This window comes from Bufo bufo, chromosome 4 (assembly GCF_905171765.1).
Source record: "Bufo bufo chromosome 4, aBufBuf1.1, whole genome shotgun sequence".
Lineage (NCBI taxonomy): Eukaryota > Metazoa > Chordata > Amphibia > Anura > Bufonidae > Bufo > Bufo bufo.
In genome coordinates this window covers 609040384-609062828 of record NC_053392.1, presented here as the reverse complement: position 1 = coordinate 609062828, position 22445 = coordinate 609040384, and the positions used below count along the sequence as shown (strand labels likewise).

Below are 22445 nucleotides of genomic sequence, written 5' to 3'. Positions count from 1 at the left end.
AACTTGCTCACCTTGGCATTCAATCGGGTAGCCATCAGGTCGATTTCCGGGGTGCCCCACCGCTGGACAATCGTGGAGAAGATACTCTTGTTCAGGGACCACTCCCCTGGAACTGGTAGACCCCGACTCAGGCGATCTGCGACCACATTGAGATCCCCTTTGATATGGACTGCCATTAGGTGGGACAGGTTGACCTCTGCCCAAGAGAGAATAGAACCCACCTCCCTCAGGAGGGTCTGGGATTTCGTCCCTCCCTGTCTGTTCAGGTAAGCGACCACAGTTGTGTTGTCTGTCCGGACTCTCACCGCCTGACTGCGAATGAGAGGAGCAAAATGAAGGAGGGCTAGTTTGACCGCTCTCAGCTCTCTCCAATTGGATGAGAGGATTTTCTCCTGGGGATTCCAAGTACCTCGTACTGGGTTGTCCTCCAGATGGGCCCCCCAGCCCAGCAGTGAAGCGTCCGTGGTCAACGTGACCCAACGGGGTTGGATCAGAGACCTCCCATCTTTTAGGTTCTTCCACCACTTGAGCGAAGAACGGACTTCTACCGACAGGGAGTGCATTCTGTCTAGGTCTTTGGGCTTGCGACTCCAAGCTGCTAAGACCTCCTCCTGAAGAGGGCGTAAGTGCCATAAGGCCCAAGGAACTGCCTCTGCAGATGCTGACATGTGGCCTAACATCCTCATAAGAACCCTTATGGAGACTCGTTTGGGCGGTATAAGAGACTGTGCGGCTTTTATTACTCTGTCCCTCCTCTGTGGGGACAGGTACAGGGTCATCAGTTGTGAATCGATCACAAACCCCAAGAACGTTCTCGTGGTTGAGGGGACTAAGTGCGACTTGTCCCAATTTATCAACCAACCCAGACCGTGGAGAATCTGGAGAGCTTGTTGAAGCTGACTCTGCAGCTTTTAAAAGCCAATCGTCCAAGTACGGTACGACCTCTAGCCCAAGAAGTCTTAAATGGGCGACCACAGGAGCCACTACCTTTGTGAAGGTGTGCGGAGCTGAGGATATGCCGAAGGGCAATACAGCAAACTGGTAGTGCTTCACTACCCCTTGCAAGGCCACAGCAACTCTGAGATATTTCCTGTGTGCTGGGCAGATGGGAACATGAAGGTAGGCATCCTTCAGGTCTATAGTTACCATCACATCTCCTGGGTTCAGGATGTTTATTACAGAGCGGATGGTTTCCATCCGGAAACGCTTCTTCCTGATGAAACGATTTAGGTAACGTAAATCGATGATCATCCGCCAGTCTCCTGATGGTTTTGGTACCAGAAAAATGGGGGAATAAACCCCCTGCCGCCACTCGCGAGGAGGAACCTCCTCTAATGCTCCTTTCTGTATATACTGGAGAACCGAGTCTTCCAGGATTAATTGTTTGTCGGGTGCTAAAGTCCTTGTTAGGACGAACTTGTCCCGAGGAAGGGAAATTAAATCTATTGTGTACCCTGATGCTATCACTTGTAGCACCCAAGGGTCTGGAATTTTTTGCATCCAAAAAATTTTTGAATAGCCTCAAACGTCCACCGACTGGGGGACTGAAAACTGGTCCTTCTTCTGGGACCCCGGGGGGTGGGGAAGGGGAATTGACAGGCTGCAGAGAGTCATAGGTCAGCCCTGCGGTTCCCACGACCGCGACCCCTACCTCTCTTACTACCTTCAGAACGCCTCTGGGTTCTATCTCCCCCTTGAAATCTTCCTCCTCCTCCTCCTCTACCTCTTCCTCGACCCCGAAAGGACTGCTGGGGGAGGGATTTACCTTTTTTGTCTGCTAGGTTCTCCATGAGAGAATCTAACTCAGAACCGAACAATCTACCCGGTTCATAAGGAAGGGAGCAAAGGTTAAATTTGGACGTGTTGTCCGCCGCCCATGGTTTTAACCAGAGTGGGCGTCTGCTGGCTGAGGAGAGCGCCATAGACTTGGCCGCTAATTTTAATTGCTGTTGGGAGGAATCTGATAGGAAATCAATGCCCAGTAGGAGAGTTTTAAATTGGTCCAGGATGTCGTCCCGGCCAACCCCAGAATCCAAGTCTGATTGGATTCTGAGAGTGCGTGCACGGATGAACTCTGATACCTCAGAGCACGCTATAGCAACCGAGGCAGAGGCGGAGGCAGCCGAGTAGTTGCGTCTAAGCGTGCACTCTGCTCGTCTGTCTAGGGGATCCTTTAGGTTGCTGCCATCGTCAGAGGGGACTAGAGTCCTTCTAGAGAGCTTTGATATGGCCATATCCACCTTTGGAGGTGGAACCCAAACTAAGGAATCCGCATCCTGTAGAGGGAACATTAGTTTAAATCTTTTTGTTAATACTGGCCCCTTCTCCGGGTGTTTCCACTCGGTCGCCATTAACTTCTTTAAAGACTCGTCCACTTTAAAGGCCCTTGGCCCCCTAGAGGTGGACTGTGGAGCTTCCCCTTGCTCAACAGCATGGTCCCTCGACCTGATGGAGCGTAACAGTCTTTGAGTTTTTTCGGCCGGAAAAAGGAAGGCCGAACTCTCTTCCTCAGAGGAAGAATTATCCTCAATGGAGACGATGTCTTCAGACATAGGTACAGGAGCCGGAGAAGCCTGTCTGGGCCTCTTGCTAGAGACTGCTCCCTTGATCTCGGCAATGGACGTATCCATGAACTGTTTCATCCATGAAAACATATCCACCACCGTTGGTTCTGGGTCTGCTGGTCTGGGACGGCAGCCTGGGCATCGGTGGAATTCGTACGAATCCGGCAATGGGGTGCTGCAGCTGGAGCAGGCGAGATGTTTCTGCTTCTGGGCAGATTTGCCTAAAACACAGACAACAGAATAAGAATTTGGACCCAAAATGGTACAAAAAGGGAGAGCAGTACCTTACCGTGAGGTGGCGATGACATCTTAGAAGAAAGCAAGGTGACTTCAAGGAAAAACTTCCAGAGCGCAGGAGTAATCAACAGCAGAAGTCAGTTGAGCTCAGAAAACTGAGAGCAACATTGACCTGCCTCACACAGGTGCCTTAAATAGAGCAAGGGGGAGGAGATTGTAATCACTCCCCCACCCAGGGGGTGGATTCCCGGTCAAAAGGTACAATTTTAATAAATATAACATAACCTTCCTAATTCCCCCGTTAGGTGCCCCAGCAAAACTGAGGCACAAACTTAAGATGTATTTTTAACAGGGGAAGCGCTGAGCACAGCGCTGGAGGTCGGAGCCGCGGACCGGAAGTGATGACAATGACGCACTTCCGGTACTCGCGAGACGCCGGAGGAGCGAAGCAACCGCTTCAGCGGCACATGAGGTGAGAGGCAGGAGCCAAACCGCCGCCATCACCCCCCTGCATCTGATACACACAGATGGGCTCCGAAGTGATCCACCGGAGGCACGCTCCCACAGAGGTAGGAGAGGGCAGGTCCAGGATACCTAGAAAAAACAAAAAAGGCAGAATTAAAGATTATAATAACCATATAATAACACTATGGATAACAATGGGAGACTCCAGAAAGGAGTCAAGCCTGTCCTGGAGTCCACAGGACAATAAAAAAGCAACCCCGTCCAGTTAGGGGCCGGGTTATATGGGGTAGAGGCTTAATTGATTAATTAGGATACTTAGGCAGAAATTTTTGTGTTCATTAAAAATTCCGCCTGTCCTGACCAGCTTCACAGGGGCAAATACCCCACTTGTGCTGCTGGTTAGGACGAAAGGGAAGTTGTACGGACCAAATGGAGAAGATGATGACAGAGAAGATCTACATCGGAGGAGACGTCACCTGGGAGGCCCTGGAGGAGAGAGGTACGTGCTGCTGTATAGCAAGTAGAGCAAAATGTGGTGTGCGGGGGAGGGGGGATGACTTAGAGAACTGGGCCATATTCATTGGGGCTTGGGGTAACAGGAGAAAATCTACCACAGCAACACCCCATATGGGCTCATATACTGCTGTGGGGCTTGATTTTTTTCAGGATGAGATGATGTTTTCATTGGAACCATTTTGGGGCTGATATGACTTTTTGATTGCCTGATATTCTGCTTTTTGTGACCAAAAAATGTCTATTTTGGTACAATTTTTTTATGTCGATCACCTGACAGGGCAGATCATATTATATTTTTATGGATGTTACACACATGGCGATATCTAATATGTCTATTTTTTTATTTATTTTTTATCTATTTGAAATTGAAAATGGCTTGCTGATGGGAAAGGGCTTTTTTTTTTTTTTTTTACTTCAAACGTATATTTTTTTTACCTATTATACTTATCCTAGTATGGGACTTCAACTTTTGGGAGTCGGGCGGTTTATTTCCATGGTGAAGCAGGAAGCCGTCCGCTCCCTGCTTTACTGTTCCGCTGGTCTCCGGCGCTCCCCGCTCAGGCCGCGCTGCTGGCAGTGGGAGGAGCGCTAAAAGCCCGGGAATCAGCCGCCTGCAGCGCGACGTATGTGTGTGTGAGCGCGTCCTGCTGCTGCTGGGAACGCAGGATGTGCCGATCATCAGGGAACCAGGTATTTTATTTTATTTTTTTAATAGAGCTGGAGAGGGCATTAGGGGCCAAAGGGGGTACAAGGAGGACATAACTACTGTGAGGGGGCACAATGTGGGCATTAGTCCTGTATTCATATCTGCTTATTTATAAACCATTTAAAATAGGAATCCAAAGCGGGCTTTGGTAGAGGTACCAGCCAGTACCAAACCCAAGTTCGGATTGCTATTTTAATTGTTTTTAAATACTCAGATATGAACACAGTAGGAATTCACCAAAGTCTCACGCGACTTTGGACGAGAGAAAGTTTGGCTCCACGAAGCCCATACATTTTAATGCTGTGCAGAAAATGCATTAACATTGAAGTTTTTGAACTAATTGACTTCAGATCTATGATCTGAAAGTCGATTCGCTTAAGGCCTCCTGCACACGAACGTGTGCGCCCCGCAATGCACGAACACCGACCGTGGGGCAGCCACAGCGGATCGCGGACCCATTCACTTTAATGGGTCCGCGATCCGCCCGTTCCGCGAAAAGATGGGAAATGTTCTATTTTTTTTGCGGAACGGAAGTACGCAGAACTACTGAGTGCTTTCGTGGTGTTTCTAGCCGTGCCTCCGTACTGCAAAAAAGTAGCAAATGCACTATTTTTTTGCGGTGCGGACCGTCGAATGCGAATCGCGGACCCCATTCAAGTGAATGGGTCCGCAATCCGCATGCGGCTGCCCCACGGTCTGGCCCACGGCATGGAGCCCTAATGTTCGTGTGCATGTAGCCTAAGGCTGAAAAAAGCCCTCTGTCCATCCAGTTCGGCTTTTTATCCTGCAAGGTGATCTAGAGGAAGGCAAAAAATCCCCTGTGAGGTAGAAGCCAATTTTCCTCACTTTAGGGGAATAAAAAATTCCTTCCCGACTCCAATCAGGCAATCAGAATAACTCCCTGGATGAACGACCCCTCTCTAGTAGCTATAGCCTGTAATATTATTACACTCCAGAAATACATCCAGGCCCCTCTTGAATTCCTTTATTGTACTCACCATCACCACCTCCTCAGGCAGAGAGCTCCATAGTCTCACTGCTCTTACCGTAAAGAATCCTCTTCTATGTTTGTGTAGAAACCAGAGGATGTCCCCTCGTCACAGTCACGGGGATAATACGGGAAAAATATGATAGGAGTGATCTCTGTACTGACCCCTGATATATTTATTCCTTATTATTTTTGCTCTATCGCCACAGGGACCTTGTTCCAGATCAACCGGACATCACGGCAACATGCCAGGGACACCCGGAATGTGGTAGGACCAGTTGGTTATTTCAAGGTGTATTGGAACAACGGTCTATCTTTTGATAGATTTTATTAGGTAAGTGGTGATATCGCCGTTTGCTCTTTTGTCTCGTTCTCGCAACAGAAAACGACCGCCAGAAATACAATCGGGAAATCCTTGGTGTAGTGAGCGTCGATGTGTGCGCAATTCCTCCAAAATAACATCACAGAGACGTTCTCAAGTAGGATCCAATAATGTGCCTGTTTCCAACAGCTAGGCGAGGTTTATTTATACCAGAAGATGGAAGGCGGTCTTACAATCATGACCAATGGGGAGACAGGTTATGGTATGAATTGATTGGCTGGCGAAGATGTGAATGATCGCAACAACTTATGTTCACACGTTCGCACACTTATTCGCACCGTTTTTCGTTGCCGCGCTTTTCCTAGCGGATGAAGAAACCTTTGTTTAACGGTCCCCATCCCTTCCGCCTCAGCCGGCGCCATGACACTCGTATTCTGCAGTAATACCATGCCGGGCACAAATCAGCTACAGGTCAGGACGACCAGACCATCGTGCGAAAGTTTCTGCGCGATTCGAACACAAACGAATCTGCACATCTCCATAGGATAGATGGCGACCATACGGCGAACAATAATTTTCCACACCAGTTCCCCCCCCTTTTCGCCATATGTCGTCATTTCAGCGGCTCCCTAACACTACAATCACTCAAACCAGACCTCTAAAGGGAATAAACATGTAAAGGGGAACATGCTACACTACAGATGAACTAACAAGAAGAACCTGGCCTATCATTCTTGGGCCTCTTCGGTTGCTTGACCGCGATGTCCGGCAAGGGTGGTGACAGTGAAAAGTCTCCAAAGTGTCTCTAATAAAGAAATGCCTTCAAAAGGAAGGGTGATTCTCCATGACGGTTCCTTAAAATGCGGTGGTTCTTCTTGGGTCGGTCCTCCTGGAGTAAGACTCCGATGGTTCTCTGTGATCATAACGTGGTCCTCTGAACGGCTCCTCGCGACTCGATTCATCAAGCAGCAGGTCATTCTCACCGCCACATAGAAAAGAAATAGAAAGCACAGCAGTAACAGGACATACACTTCTATTTCCTTAAGCCACGATTCTATAGAAAACTAAATATCACCGAAGCCCCCCAGACCTTTAAAGGGGTTCCAACCTTCATCTGCAATCACATGTGCTTGCCCCTGTAACGCCTTAACTCTATCTAGATGAGCCTGAACCTTGTCACCAGTATATTTCACCCAGGTGCAGCAATCCTCCCCGATGAATTCACAGAAACCCCCCTTTTCAGCTAAAAGATAGTCGAGAGCCATCTTCTCCTGGAGGATAAGAGTTTTTAACTGTCGCTGTTCGGAGGAGACTTCTCTTATGGCTTCGACTGTCTCGTTGAACATCTCATCCACTATGGTAGAAAATTTGTTCTGCTGCTTTATAAGTTCTATACCCCATCCGGTCCATGCCGGAAACCATACCCAAACACGGTCCCCTGCAGAGAACAGCTCCCTCCTAGTCCGTCCTTCCCATACTCACCCTCCTCTGCACCATCAGATCCTCGTGACCATCAGCAATGTAGGAGGCGGGGACTAACCTGACTAAGGTAATGAAAAAATCCCAGCAACATTTTTTCTTCTGAGTAGATATTTATTTCATCCACAAATAATATGGTACAGGACGCGTTTCGGCCCGTCCAGCCTTTCTCAAATGCAGTTGAGAAAGGCTGGACGGGCCGAAACGCGTCCTGTACCATATTATTTGTGGATGAAATAAAAGCATATCTACTCAGAAGAAAAAACGTTGCTGGGATTTTCTCATTACCAGGTGTTTGGGGATTGCCCCTTCCCGCGCAACACACACAGGTATCGTGAGCTGTCTATTGGATTTGTACTAACCTGACTAAGGAGCATGACCCTTTAGCATTCGTGGGAATGACTCTGTAAGCAGCCTGCCCACGCAAGAAGTAATAGGGCCCAGTTAGAGAGACACAAAGGTCATTAGGGTTCCGGTTACGGGAGTTGAGCAACAGCTGCATGGATAAAGGGATTGCTGCACCATCCTGAATGTCACACCCTCCCCCCAGCAGATATAGTCGTGTTTGGTGGTTAGGTTGTTTCGGGATTATATGGTCGATCTGGACAGTGATCCCAGATGGGCATTCGGTCCGACCCATGGACTAAGCTCCAAATCCAGAGCTGATATTAAAACAAATCTGGGGTCGCCCTAATTGACCGGATACCCACACGGGTCTACTAAGCCTACTACAAGTCTCAGGGCTGACATCAAGACCATAAGTGACGTGACCATCTAAGAATGTATGGTTGAACTCTATGGATAGGTAAAGCTTCACAGATTTACCTAAAGGGTTGATTTTATTCATGCCCACCCTGATGTCATAAAGGGCATGAACTGCCACCATGGTCGGGAGGCTCTGACCCGGAGGTGGTTTGGAGCACACCCAGCAGTTGGATCTATTTGCCGTCTTTGCTAACTGCAAATTCGGATGTGACTCCATAACATTTTCCAAAGTGCATTAGACAGAAAGAAAAAAAGGAATACAAGGTACCTGTTCATTGTGCTTTGTGGTCCCGTAGCATCTTGCAATGGCTGTCGTGGATCCACCTGTCATGTTCCTCGACCTTGAGGGAGGTTGGTGTTGTAAGTAGTACCTGGTACGGCCAGGTATATCTCGCCTCCCGTCCCTGTCGCTGATGTTTTTTAACGACCACCCAATCGCCTGGTTTTATGGAATGAAAACCAGTTATATGTTCTGGATCAGGAATAGATTCATATACTCTCTGGTCTATCTTTTGGAGTTCCCGTTAAAGAGACTGCACATACCCCGTCAGCTGAGTATGTAAAAATGACAGCTGCTAGGGAAAGTACAACCCCATCTTTGGTCTACTCCCGAATAGAATCTCATATGGGGACAGCCCATGAGGCCGTCTTGGTGCATTGCGCACAGAGTAGAGAGCAATGGACAAACACTCGGACCGTGGTTTACCCGTGTTGGCGGAGATCTTAGAGATCTTGTTCTTGATAGTACCGTTTAGTCTCTCCACCTTGCCACTGCTTTGGGGATGATAAGGAGTATGGGGACCCTGATTGATGTGGAGAGCCTCACATATCTCCTTGAAAACTTATCCTATATAGTGAGTCCCCCTGTCGATTCAATGGCTTTGGGTACTCCCGATCAACAGACAACCTCAGAAAGGATCTTTTTGGCGGTTGTTGTGGCATTAGCTTTTTTAACGGGCAAAGCCTCCGGCCATCCAGAAAACATGTCTACACAGACCAAAGCATACTCGTGGGGCCCACTTTTAGGTATGTTGATGTAATCAATTTGGATTCTCTGGAAAGGGTACTCAGGTTTTGGGGAATGTTTATTTGGGGTTATAGCCGGTCGTCCAGGGTTATGTAAAGCACAGACCAGGCAAGCACTAGAAAATTTGGTGGCTGTGGTGGAGAATCCTGGAGCTATCCAGTACTCTTCCACTTGAGCACACGACAGTTTTGGACTGGTCACTGAAGTAGTGAGCTAAATGGGCCATCATTGGATACAATACTGTTGGCAACCACCACTTACTACCGAGATCCCAGATCTTATCAGCCCCCTCCGTTGCCCCCAACGCTGCCCATTTCCACTTCTCTGAGTTTTCTGCCTGAGCTTGCAACTTCTTGAACTCATCCAACGACACATCAGCAGGTTTAGCCAGCATTAGCGTCAGGGGAGAGGGGTCTGGGGCTCGTTCTTTAGCAGCCAGATCTGCCATTGCATTGCCCCTAGCTTCCATGGTGGTCTCTGTGGTGTGAGCCTTGACCTTTAAGATAGCCACTTCTAATGGGAGTGTAAACGCTATGAACAATCTGTTGATTAGTTTGGCGTGCTTCACAGGTTTCCCCGAGCTAGTGAGGAATCCTCTGGCCTTCCAAATTGGACCAAAATCATGGGCTATTCCGAAAGCGTACCTTGAATCCGTGTATACATTGATCCTTAATCCTTCATGTTTCTCACAGGCTCTGGCCAATGCATGTAGTTCAGCCTCTTGGCCCGACATGTGGCTGCTGAGTGAGCCTTTTTCTACTATTTTGTCGACTGTTACAGCGTAGCCCGAGGTTTACCACCTTGACAGGGCTAACTGCTTCTGTCTCAAGCTCCATGAGCTCGAGACAGTTGTGATCATCTGAGTTTTCAGTCATGGTCGTGTTAGCGTCGGTCACAATCCTTTCGTCCCCCCTCTCTTCTTCAGAGTCTGATTGGGTCGGGATAAGAGATGCAGGATTGAGGATGGTACATCGTCTTAGTGTAAGGTTAGTAGGGGTAAGGAGAGCCACTTCATATTTGGTCAAATGGCTGGCCGAAAGATGTTTGGTTTGGACCTGGTTAAGGATCTCTTGGAGTGTGGCGTGAAAAGGGTCAAAGGGGAATCTAAAACTATATCACCTACTTTGTGCAATAGTACAGAGCAGGCGGCTACAGCTCGGATGCACCCAGGTGAGTCTTTGATGTGTAATTGGGTCAGTACCCCAGTGGCATGCCCTTTACTTTCGTGACAGAAAAGGGAAAAGGGTAGATTGTAGTTGGGAATACCTAGTGCCGGGGCTTTAGAAAGTTCCTGGATCAGATCCTGGAGGGTTGACCAGTTTTCATCAGTTAATTAAAATGGTGTTTGTGACGGAAGAGTATAGAGAGGACCCAGTTTGGATGAGATGTTAGGGATCCAATCTCTGCTATAATTGATTAGACCTAGAAGGGCTCTCAACTGTCGGGCATTACGAGGTTGAGTAAAGTCTTTGAGAGAACGTATCCGTTGCATTGTCAAATGTCAAGTTCCTTTTGAGATACAGTGGTCTAGAAAAGTAACCTTCTCCATACAAAACTGCAATTTCTCCTTGCTAGCCTTATTCTCAGTGGATGCCAGATGGTTAAGCAACGACAAACTAACAATTCGTCCACATATTGCAATAGGGCGACCTCCGGATCCTCTGGCACCCACTGATCTAATACCACCTTTAGCTTACAACTGTATTCCAACTGGCTAGTCATGGACCCTTGTGGTAACCGGGTCCATGTAAGTTGTTTACCCTGGAATGAAAAAGCAAAGAGATATTGACACTGGGGATCCAGTGGTACAGAGAAAAAGGCATGGACAAGTCAATGACACTAAAGTATGAAGCTTTAGGAGGGATGGAAGCAAGTAATGTGACTTCCTGGCCCTTGGCTGATTTCTTTGCCACCGGAAATAGAGACGATTACTCTTACCGGTAATTGGATTTTCCAATAGCCTCCACAACGGCACTCCAGGAGGGTGTCCCCGCCTCCCCAGGACAGGAAACAACGTAGAAGCTTAAGTTTAAAAGGCCCCCTCCCCTTACCTGCTTCAGTTAATGAGATAGGACTCGGTTAGTTAGTTGGTTCAAAAAACTGTATTGATATAATGACAACATAACATGAGTAACATAATAATCCACATAAATTATACCACCTGGGTAGAGAATCCAGTGCCGTTGTGGAGGCTATTGGAAAATCCAATTACCGGTAAGAGTAATCGTCTCTTTTCCCCGGCGCCTCCACAACGGAACTCCAGGAGGATTAAAAGAGAAATGAACTCTAGGGTGGGACTACTGCAGATAAAACTTTTCTGCCATATGATAACTCATGACCTCTGAGTATATCTAACTTATAATGTTTAAAGAAAGTATTTGGATTTTTCCATGTAGCTGCTGTACATATTTGGTCTATTGAGGCCGAGGCGTTTTCCGCCCATGAGGCCGACACAGCTCTGGTAGAGTGTGCTTTTATCCCCTCAGGAGGGGTCAAGTTCTTCTGTAGATAGCAAAATTCGATGGTGTTCCGGATCCATCTGGATATAGTGCTTTTACTTGCCGCTGAACCTTTGCACTGCCCTTGATATTGAAGGAGGAGGTGGTCCGATTTTCTGAATGTCGCTGAGATTTCCAGGTATGTTAGTAGACATCTCCTGACATCCAGGTTATGGAATTTCCTCTCCAGGTCTGAAGTTGGATTCTCACAAAAGGATGGAAGTGACACCTCCTGTTGGCGGTGGAACCTTGAGGCCACTTTAGGTAGAAACATTGGGGTGTGTCTAAGAATAATCCGGTCATCTAAAATTGTAAGATAAGGTGCTTTACAGGAGAATGCCTGGATCTCACCTACTCTCTTGGCTGATGTTATAGCCAGCAGAAAAGCAGTCTTTAAGGACAGAAGTTTAAGTGAGATCTCTTCCAAAGGCTCAAAGGGTGCCTCCATTAGGACTTCTAGCACCAGGTTCAAATCCCATGGGGGAATGGTTGAATGAATGAATGGGCATTTTCTGAATGCTCCTTTTATGAACCTCTTTATTAGTGGAAGGTCTGCCAATCTTACATCAAGGAACTACTTAATGCTGAAACTTGTACTTTTATGGTGTTAGGTCTGAGGCCCTTATCCAGGCCTGCTTGTAAAAAGTCCAGTATGAGTGGGATATTAGTCTCCTGACTGTAGTATATTCTGTCTCCCGCAAACCTTTGGAAGGTTTCCCAAGTTCTTTTATAGATCCGGGAGGTAGAGGCCTTTTTACTGCATAGTAAGGTAGATATTACAGAATCTGATAGACCTATTTGCTGTAAGTGGACCTGTTCACTCTCCATGCCGTTAAGTGAAGGTTTGCTCCCTCTGGATGAAGTACCGGCCCTTGCCGTAGTAGCCCCGGATATGATGGGAGAGACCAGTACCTGCCGACAGATTGTAGAGGAGGGGAAACCAGGACCTTTTGGGCCAAAAGGGAACGATTAATATTAGTTGTGCTTCCTCTTCTATTATCTTCATTAGTACTCTTGAGATTATGTTGTACGGGGGAAATGCGTACAAGAGATCTTTTGGCCATGGGCAAGACAGGGCGTCCACCATCAGTGGGTGATCTTTGTTGGAGAGGGAACCGAATAACTCGAGTTGTCTGTTTCTCTGGTTTGTGAAGAGATCTACTTTTGGTAGCCCCCATTTGAGTGTTATTTGCCTGAACATGTTGGGATCTAGAGACCACTCTCCCCCATTTAGAACTTCTCTGCTGAGATAGTCTGCTATTTCGTTTTCCTCTCCTTTCAGATGGACTGCTATCAGGGATTTTGTATTCTTCTCTGCCCAGTTTAAAATTTCTCCTGTCAATTTTTGTAGTTTCTTGCTTCTGGTACCCCCTTGTCGGTTCAGGTAGGCTACGGTAGTAGCATTGTCGGACAGTATCTTTACATGACAGGTTTTTACGCCTGGAAGATGTGTTAGCGCCTCCCATACTGCCGACAGCTCTCTTACGTTTGAAGAGGCTGCTGACATCTCTGGACTCCAGGAGCCCTGGATTAGATGACTCCCTGTATGGGCACCCCAGCCCCGGCTGCTGGCGTCGGTAGTTATAATGATCTGGTTTAACGGCCTCCAAAAGACTCCTTTTTGGAGGTTCCTTTTTATTTTCCACCATAGGAGAGATATTTTCACCTTTAGTGGAATTTCTACCTTCCTGTTTAGAGAGCTTTGTTCTCCGTCCCAGGATTCTAGGAGGAACTTTTGCAAGATTCTCGTGTGATGTTGTGCCCATCGCACTGCGGGAATAGTGGATGTTAGATGACCTAACAGACTCATGATGTCTCTTATGGTTACTTTCTTTGCTTTGCAAATATTGGAGACTTTTTGACCTATGTTTATCTGTTTTTCTGTAGGTAGGAAGGACATGAGATTGTGGGAATCGAACAGTATCCCTAGAAATTTTTTCAGTTGACTGGGAACTAAGTCGGATTTTTGAAAATTTATTAGCCAGCCTAGCTCGGTCAGTTTCTCCTGCACCAGTTGTAAATGATCCTGGAGAACCTGAAGAGATGAGCCTGCTACTAGGAGGTCGTCTAGGTATGGGACTACTAGGATACCCTGAAGGTGTAGGAACCCTGTCACTTCGGCCATGATTTTTGAGAAAATTCTTGGGGCGGATGATATCCCAAAGGGCAGGGCCTGAAACTGGAAGTGAAACTCCCGACCTCCTAGAAGGAGGGCTATCCTGAGATATTTTTGGTAGGCTCTGTGTATGGGAACATGGTAGTATGTGTCCGCAAGGTCTATAGTTACCATGTAACAATTTTTGGGTAGGAGATTTACTGTAGATCTGATCGACTCCATTCTGAATTTTTTGTAGGTCATATATTTGTTCAGTTTTTTTAAATTGATTATTAACCTGAAGGATTTGTTGGGTTTTTGAATAAGGAATATGGGGGAATAGAACCCCTGCCTCTCCTGACCTTCTGGGACTGGTACAATGACTTCTTTTCCTAAGAGAGATGATATCTCCAACTCTAAGGCTTGTTGACTTTCTGTTTTTTTTATTGGCTTGTTGATAAAGAAATGCTCTGGGGGGGTCGTAATGAATTCTAGCTTGTACCCCATGGATATGGTGCTTATGATCCAAGGGGCGGACGAGATCTTCCCCCAAGCTGTGGTAAACTTTCTTAACCTGCCCCCAACTTGATACCTGGCGTCATTGACTGGGCTTAGAGGTGGACTCGGGGTTAAAAAGAAACCCCCGCCCTCTCCCTCTATAGGATTGCCATCTATTAGTGTTTTCTCTCCTCTTTTGGTCTGTTTTATTCCTCCTTTGGCTACGAAAGGACCGACGTTGTTGGTAGAATTTTGTTTCTGATGGAAACCCTTTCTTTTTGTCGGACGCTTTTTCTAAAATGTCCTCTAGAACCGAACCAAAAAGCTTATCCCCTTCACACGGAATGGCGCATAGCCTACTTTTTGAGCTAGCGTCTCCCGTCCAAGATCTAAGCCACACAGCTCTTCTTGTGGAATTAGAGAGGGCCGCGGATCTAGCTGATAGTTTCACCAGATCAGCTGATGCGTCTGACAAAAAATTACATGCCTGCTTAAGGGTAGGTATTGAGGCTAGGATTTCTTCCCTAGAAGTCCCCACAGCCAGGTGTGCTTCCAATTGGTCTAGCCATATTGATAGGGATCTTGACGTGCAGGTGGCTGCTATAATGGGCCTGAGCATGGCTGTGTTTGTCTCCCAGGTTCGTTTTAATAGCCCCTTACACTTTTTATCCATGGGGTCTTTAAGCAGACCCATGTCCTCAAAGGGGAGACACGTTTTCTTGGATATTCTGGCGACCGGCGCATCAATTCTAGGTGTTTTATCCCATAAAACTGAATCCTCTTCCAGGAATGGGTATTTTCTCTTAAAGGAGACCGGTATCTTTTATCCCCTCAGGAGGGGTCAAGTTTTCTCCGGATCTTTCCATTCTTTTTTAATTAATGTTTTAATATTATTGTGGACGGGAAAAACTTTCCTCTTTTTTTCTCCCAGTCCCTGGAACATCTTGTCCTGCACGGACTGAGGCTCCTTGGTCTCTTCAATTTTCATTGTGGCCCTGATGGTTCTTAATAACCTCTCGGTTTCTTCTGGGCTACATAGGGGTTTCCCTGATTCCTCCTCAGAGGATTCGAATTCCTCTAGAGACACTACCTCTCCCTCTTCTGAGTCAGGCTCAGGCTGATGGTGCGACACCTGAGATTTTTGCGAGGTGGAGGGCTGAAGAGAGCACGGAGGGAGTCTAGCATTAATTGCCGAATTCACCTCCTCTTTAATCATACCCCGGATGGACTCCAGAAGAGAGGGCGATTCTTCCGACACTATTTTGTCCGTACACTTGGGACATAGTGATTTTTTAGTTTTAGAGGGTAGGGATTTTTTACACACAGCACATCTCTTTTTAGACAAAGAGTCCCCAGATCTTCTGGTGCTGGTATCCAGGCCCTGAAAGGTAATTTCAATCTATTTTAGGGCATGTAATCGCCTATACTACCACCAGCACCACTAGTGAGGGAAATTGGAAAATAGTGTGTAATCTTCCACCACCCCCTCCGGGTTACATGTAAGGGAAGGAGGCTTACCGGGCTCTGGGCGGCAGGATCCACAGGTTTGCGAGTCTCAGGAGCTTCCACGGGAGTAGACATGACCGCAAGTGAAGCAGGACGCAGACTCCTCGCTTTCCCGGCTCTATATCCGCCAGTCCTCTGACGTCACACGCCACCGGAAGTGACGCCGAGGACTGGCAAACTCACTTCCGCCTGTGCGTGCGCATGCGCGCTTGATCCCTCATTCCTTAACGAATCTAAGAAACGGAGGCCAGTGGCAGCCTTTATGGACGGACTTACGCCTAAGGTGCAGGGCAGTCCGTTACCCCCACCTCTGCACGGCCCTCCCGGACAGGGGAATCCTCCAGGCCGTGCGCTTTAACCCCCGCCGTAGCAGGAGCGGCTTCCACGCGATCCCGAGGAGAGGAAACAACAAACTGAAGCAGGTAAGGGGAGGGGGCCTTTTAAACTTAAGCTTCTACGTTGTTTCCTGTCCTGGGGAGGCGGGGACACCCTCCTGGAGTGCTGTTGTGGAGGCGCCGGGGAAAAGAGGAGTGCTACATGGGGATTGAGTTGGGGTCAAGACCCCGATTTGAAGATACCTGTCGATCTGGATTTTGAGCATTTGAAGATACCTGTCGATCTGCAGGAATCCTGCCTCTGAGATCTTGGGTTTTTAGGACAGTTCTGGCTGCGCCGGTGTCAATGAGGCAGGATAGAGGGTATGGCAATTCCTCAAGAAACAGATTGACATGAGCTGACACCGGTTTGCAGTTTCCCTAGCGGGTTGAGCTGTTGGACCGTGTAACAGCTCCGATGGGCAATTAACTCAAATGCGGTCATGATTTTGGCCGACTTGGCCACCTACCTGGCTCGCCAACTGATATCGCCGTTTGCTCCTTTGTCTCGTTCTCACAACCAAAAATGACTTCCAGAGGTACATCCAGGAAATCCTTGGTGTAGTGTGCGTCGATGTGTGTTCAATTCCTCCAAAATAACTTCAGAGACTTTCTCAAGTAGGATCCAATAATGTGCCTGCTTCCAACAGCTAGGTGAGGTTTATTTATACCAGAAGATGGAAGGTGGTCTTACAATCATGACCAATGGGGAGACAGGTTATGGTATGAAGTGATTGGCTGGCAAAGATGTGAATGTTTGCGCATTCACACACTTATTTGAATTTATAATTTTCCACAACAGTGGGACTGGGTGAGTACAGTTATGCATTGGGCGGAGTGGCAACAGCAGGGGGTGCAATGCTGAACCCATGCCCCAGGTGCTGGATAGCCTAGCTACACCTCTGCTATGGTGCAGAATAGGAGCTGTAGTACATCCAACGGTATCAAAACACAGTTCAAACAATTCACAGTGCAAATCTTCCCAATAGCAATGTATGGATATCAGCAATGATGGAGGTTGTAGTACTCCTCTCCATCTTTCCAAAGTCTCTTTGCAGAATCTAAGGCTGGCAATAAGACTCAGAAACATGGCCGTAATTTCCAGCTGAGGGGCTTAAGATACAGCTGGCCAGGAGCATGTCCAAGTGTAAAGGAGATACCAGCTATGTCCCCTTCACTGCAGACTTAAGAGAACTTTCTGTAACTGGAATTCCCCCTTATCTACAGGACTACTCTGCTACATCCAGCGCTCCCATAAAAAGGAAAACAATGGAGCGGTGGCATATATTTCCAACCAGCTGCTCCACGAAGTATGAAGTCCCCAGTCTCATGACCAGTGGGGGTCCCATTAGTAGAACCCCCACTAAAATTAATTTTCCTCCATCCTGTGGATAGGGAATAGCTTTCTCTTATTGGAATAAACGTTTAGTCAGTAAACACCTTACTGTGCTCATCCTGCAAATTTTGGACCTTCTAGTTCTTGCTCTCTGGAGCACTATGACGTGGCTTTATTGAGACCAATATCTCAGAGATAGTTCTAAGTCCCAGAGAATCCCTAACAATCTTAGAGGGGGGTTCCTTAGCCCAGAGGAAGTTATTCTCTGGGTCCAACCTCTATATCCTTAATAAATGTCTAATTAATTAAAAACCTAATAGATATAGACCCTAGTGGCAAGTGATTATCTTCAAAGGCAGCGCCAAATGGGCTTTTTTTTTTTTAACCCTGGACCTTTCGTACCCATTAATGAATCAGACTGGGCACCAGGAGGATCCTCTGGTGGGTCAGTCTGACACTGAGGACTTAGCTTGAGATGTGAGCACATGTACTTCCTCAGCTAACAGACACTAAACCCTACGGGCAGACCTAAGTCTCCAACTCCTATGGGGCAGTCAGGACTGGTAATCTTGACCTTTCCATACAAAACTAATACATCGGAATATTAAACAAAGAATTTGTACTGCAAATCTGTTTTATAAAAAGTGTCCCCACAGGACATCCAGAGAACCTGGATTAGAGGCCCCCGACCTTCTGTAGGTTCTAAGTTACATTCAGACAACCCATGGTGCTGCACCATAAGGAGGGAGACAAAGGAAAACTCAAGAGATCTTAAACTGGCCCAATGATAGATGGTTAAGGCCTCATGCACACGACCGTATTTTTTTGCGGTCCGCAAAACGGGGTTCCGTTTTCCCGTGATCCGTGACCGTTTTTTCGTCCGTGGGTCTTCCTTGATTTTTGGAGGATCCACGGACATGAAAAAAAAGTCGTTTTGGTGTCCGCCTGGCCGTGCGGAGCCAAACGGATCCGTCCTGAATTACAATGCAAGTCAATGGGGACGGATCCGTTTGACGTTGACACAATATGGTGCCATTTCAAACGGATCCGTCCCCATTGACTTTCAATGTAAAGTCTGGAGTCCCTTTTATACCATCAGATCGGAGTTTTCTCCAATCCGATGGTATATTTTAACTTGAAGCGTCCCCATCACCATGGGAACGCCTCTATGTTAGAATATACTGTCGGATATGAGTGAGATCGTGAAACCTCATTTCCGACAGTATATTCTAACACAGAGGCGTTCCCATGGTGATGGGGACGCTTCTAGTTAGAATATACTACAAACTGTGTACATGACTGCCCCCTGCTGCCTAGCAGCATCCGATCTCTTACAGGGGGCCGTGATCAGCACAATTAACCCCTTCAGGTGCGGCACCTGAAGGGGTTAATTGTACTATCATATCCCCCTGTAAGAGATCAGGGCTGCCAGGCAGCAGGGGGCAGACCCCCCCCCTCCCCAGTTTGAATATCATTGGTGGCCAGTGCGGGCCCCCCCCCCCCTCCTCCCTCTATTGTAATAATTTGTTGGTGGCACAGTGTGCCCCCCCCCTTCCTCCCTCTATTGTAATAATTCGTTGGTGGCACAGTGTGCCCCCCCCCCTTCCTCCCTCTATTGTAATAAATCGTTGGTGGCACAGTGTGCGCCCCCCATTGGCCCCCCCTCCCTCTATAGCATTAACAACATTGGTGGCTAGTGTGCGGCCTCCCATCTTCCCCCCCCCCCCCCCCCGATCATTGGTGGCAGCGGGTTACTAGCAATAGTACAATAGTAAAGATTCATACTTACCTGGGAGCTGCGAGGTTCGTGTCCGGCCGGAAGCTCCTCCTACTAGTAAGTGACAGTTCATTTAGCAATGCGCCGCACAGACCTGTCACTTACCAGTAGGTGGAGCTCCCGGCCGGACACTAACATCGCAGCAGCAGCCTGGAGCAGGTAAGTATGAATCTTCTACTATTGTACTATTGCTAAGTAACCATGGCAACCAGGACTGTAGTAGCGTCCCGGTTGCCATGGTTACCGATCGGAGCCCCAGCGATTAAACTGGGTCTCCGATCGGAACTCCGCTGCCACCAATGATGGGGGGGGGGGGGGGGAAGAGATGGGAGGCCGCACACTGGCCACCAATGTTGTTAATGCTATAGAGGGAGGGGGGGCCGATGGGGGGCGCACACTGTGCCACCAACGAATTATTACAATAGCGGGAGGGAGGGGGGGGGGCGCACACTGTGCCACCAACGAATTATTACAATAGAGGGAGGGGGGGGGCCGCACTGGCCACCAATGATATTCAAACTGGGGAGGGGGGGGGGGGGGGGTCTGCCCGGGGGGGGGAGGGTCTGCCCCCTGCTGCCTGGCAGCCCTGATCTCTTACAGGGGGCCGTGATCAGCACAATTAACCCCTTCAGGTGCCGCACCTGAAGGGGTTAATTGTGCTGATCACGGCCCCCTGTAAGAGATCGGGTGCTGCCAGGCAGCAGGGGGCAGTCTTGTACACAGTTTGTAGTGTATTCTAACTAGAAGCGTCCCCATCACCATGGGAACGCTTCTGTGTTAGAATATACTGTCGGTTCCGAGTTTTCACGAAGTGAAAACTCAGCTTTGAAAAAGCTTTTATGCAGACGGATCTTCGGATCCGTCTGTATAAAAACTAACCTACGGCCACGGATCACGGACACGGATGCCAATCTTGTGTGCATCCGTGTTCTTTCACGGACCCATTGACTTGAATGGGTCCGTGAACCGTTGGCCGTGAAAAAAATAGGACAGGTCATATTTTTTTCACGGCCAGGAAACACGGCTCACGGATGCGGCTGCCAAACGGTGCATTTTCCGTTTTTTCCACGGACCCATTGAAAGTCAATGGGTCCGCGAAAAAAAACGGAACACGGCACAACGGCCACGGATGCACACAACGGTCGTGTGCATGAGGCCTAAGAATAATGAATTAATATGATATACGAGACCAGACAAGCCCATTTATGTCTTCTACACCTCGTGACACCATTCCTTCCGCCCCCATAGTCTACTGCAGCGATTCTCAATCTGTGGCCCTCCAGCTGTTGCAAAACCCAAACTCTCACCATGCCCTGCTGTAGGATGTCTGGGCATGCTGGGAGTAGTAGTTATACAACATCTGGAGGGCTGCAGGTTGGGCATCCCTGGTCTACTGGATTTGGTGATGTAGACGCCATTATTAACCAAATTCACGGCAACAGAAGCTCAGACTAAAAATACCAGGAGATGGGATGTACAAGTATATAATATTTATTACAGATATCAGGAGAAGAGATCCCAGGTCATGGAGGACAGACGCTTGTTACAGGAGACATAGATCTTAGAAGAATCCTCCCGGTCAGCTGGAGATCAGGGCAACAGCAACCTCATTGAGGAACTTGTCACAGGCCGACTTGTCCACATCTGGGAAATGCCTGACGATGACCTCCAGGAGACAACCACACAGCAGCTGGGGATGGATGATGGGAGTCAGTGCACACAACTCGTATAGAGACTAAAGATTTGTTATTGATATTACCTAGATTCCATTTTGCCCAGAAATGGCACCACTTGTCCATGGGTTCTGTAGTGCAACACCATTGACCGTGATTGTGGAGGAACTGCAGTACCAGATACAGCCATGGTCAAGAGTGGCATCATTTTTCAGCAGACTTTCTGCTACTCACCTTAATGGTGTCCACACTGAGCTTCAGCTTGTTGGTGTGCATCTCCCGCAGTGTGGCCAAGTTCTCCTGCAGTTTTACATAGTGGTTGAGGGCATCATTAATGGCGTGGATGATCTTCCCTCCATGTGTCTTCAGATCCTGACTGCCAGGGGTCACGTCCATGTGAGTGAAGTGGGACTTGGTGTCTGGATGGTTCTGGAAGAGACTGAGGAAAGAGGAGCATCCAGGGTTATAGGAGACCAGTGTCCTTATACCATGTACCAAGGAAATCAAAGATGGCCAGACACTAAGGGGGCGGGAAGGAAGTATTAAAGTGCTTCTGTCACCCCCCAACTTTCAGGTTTTTGACTTTATATTTGTTAATGTAAGCAGATTCCATATATGCCCCTCTTACCTCGGGCTGTGCAGTAATTCCAGTAAAAAACGTACTATTATTATATGTAAATTTCTTTACTATCAGCAATTTGGGCGGACTTGCTGGTTTGAAAAAACGCCCCCTCCATTACTTGATTGACAGGGCCAGCGAGCGCTCTCCTCCTCTCGCTGGCCCTGCCTGCAGCCTCAAATCCCGCGCCTGCGCCGTACCGGTCGTCATTCGGCGCAGGTGCTCTGAGAGAAGGACGGCCGCTCCTTCCTCAGTGCGCCTGCCCTACACCCGGAAGAGAGGTCTTCTCTTCCGGGTGTAGGGCTGACGTCATCGGCGCAGGCGCACTGAGGAAGGAGCGGCCGTCCTTCTCTCAGAGCACCTGCGCCGAATGACGACCGGTACGGCGCAGGTGCGGGATTTGAGGCTGCAGGCAGGGCCAGCGAGAGGAGGAGAGCGCTCGTTGGCCCTGTCAATCAAGTGGAGGAGGGGGCGTTTTTTCAAACCGAGGATGCGGCGGCTACCAGCAAGTCCGCCCAACTTGCTGGTAGTGAAGAAATTTACATATAATAATAATAATACGTTTTTTACTGGAATTACTGCACAGCCCGAGGTAAGAGGGGCATATATGGAATCTGCTTACATTAACAAATATAATAAGTCAAACTGAAAAATGGTGGTTGGGGGGTGACAGAAGCCCTAAGCCTCTTTCACATGTCAGTGTTCTCCACGGACAGCACTCGTCGCCATTCATTTTAATGGGTGTATTCACTATGTTTTAACATGGTCTGTGTTGATGCATGCTTTATTTTGTCCATCACCCCAATTATAGTTTAAGGGTCCGTGAAATCCATGGGTGCAACACAGATGCCACAGATCATTAGGAAGAGATACTATGAAAATTTCTCAGCTGTGCAGGGTCAGTGAAACACGGATGGCACACGGACAGCAAAAAAAACTGAAACATGGATCCAACATGAATCCTTCACGGATCAGTCACTGACCACCTTCTCACGAACGT

The 22445-nt window shown here is 48.1% G+C and overlaps 1 protein-coding gene across 1 annotated transcript in view; it reads right to left on the bottom strand.

Moving 5' to 3' along the window:
- The window catches only part of LOC120997563 (hemoglobin heart muscle subunit alpha-type-like), a 28611-nt gene that overhangs the window by 5316 nt on the left and 850 nt on the right, over positions 1-22445 (bottom strand). Inside the window, exons 2-3 of the mRNA XM_040427655.1 lie at positions 21061-21265; positions 20708-20843 (exon numbers count right to left, since the gene is read on the bottom strand). Coding sequence (XP_040283589.1) covers positions 20733-20843; positions 21061-21265 — 316 coding nt within the window. The 3' untranslated portion in view covers positions 20708-20732. The remainder of the gene's footprint in view (positions 1-20707; positions 20844-21060; positions 21266-22445) is intronic.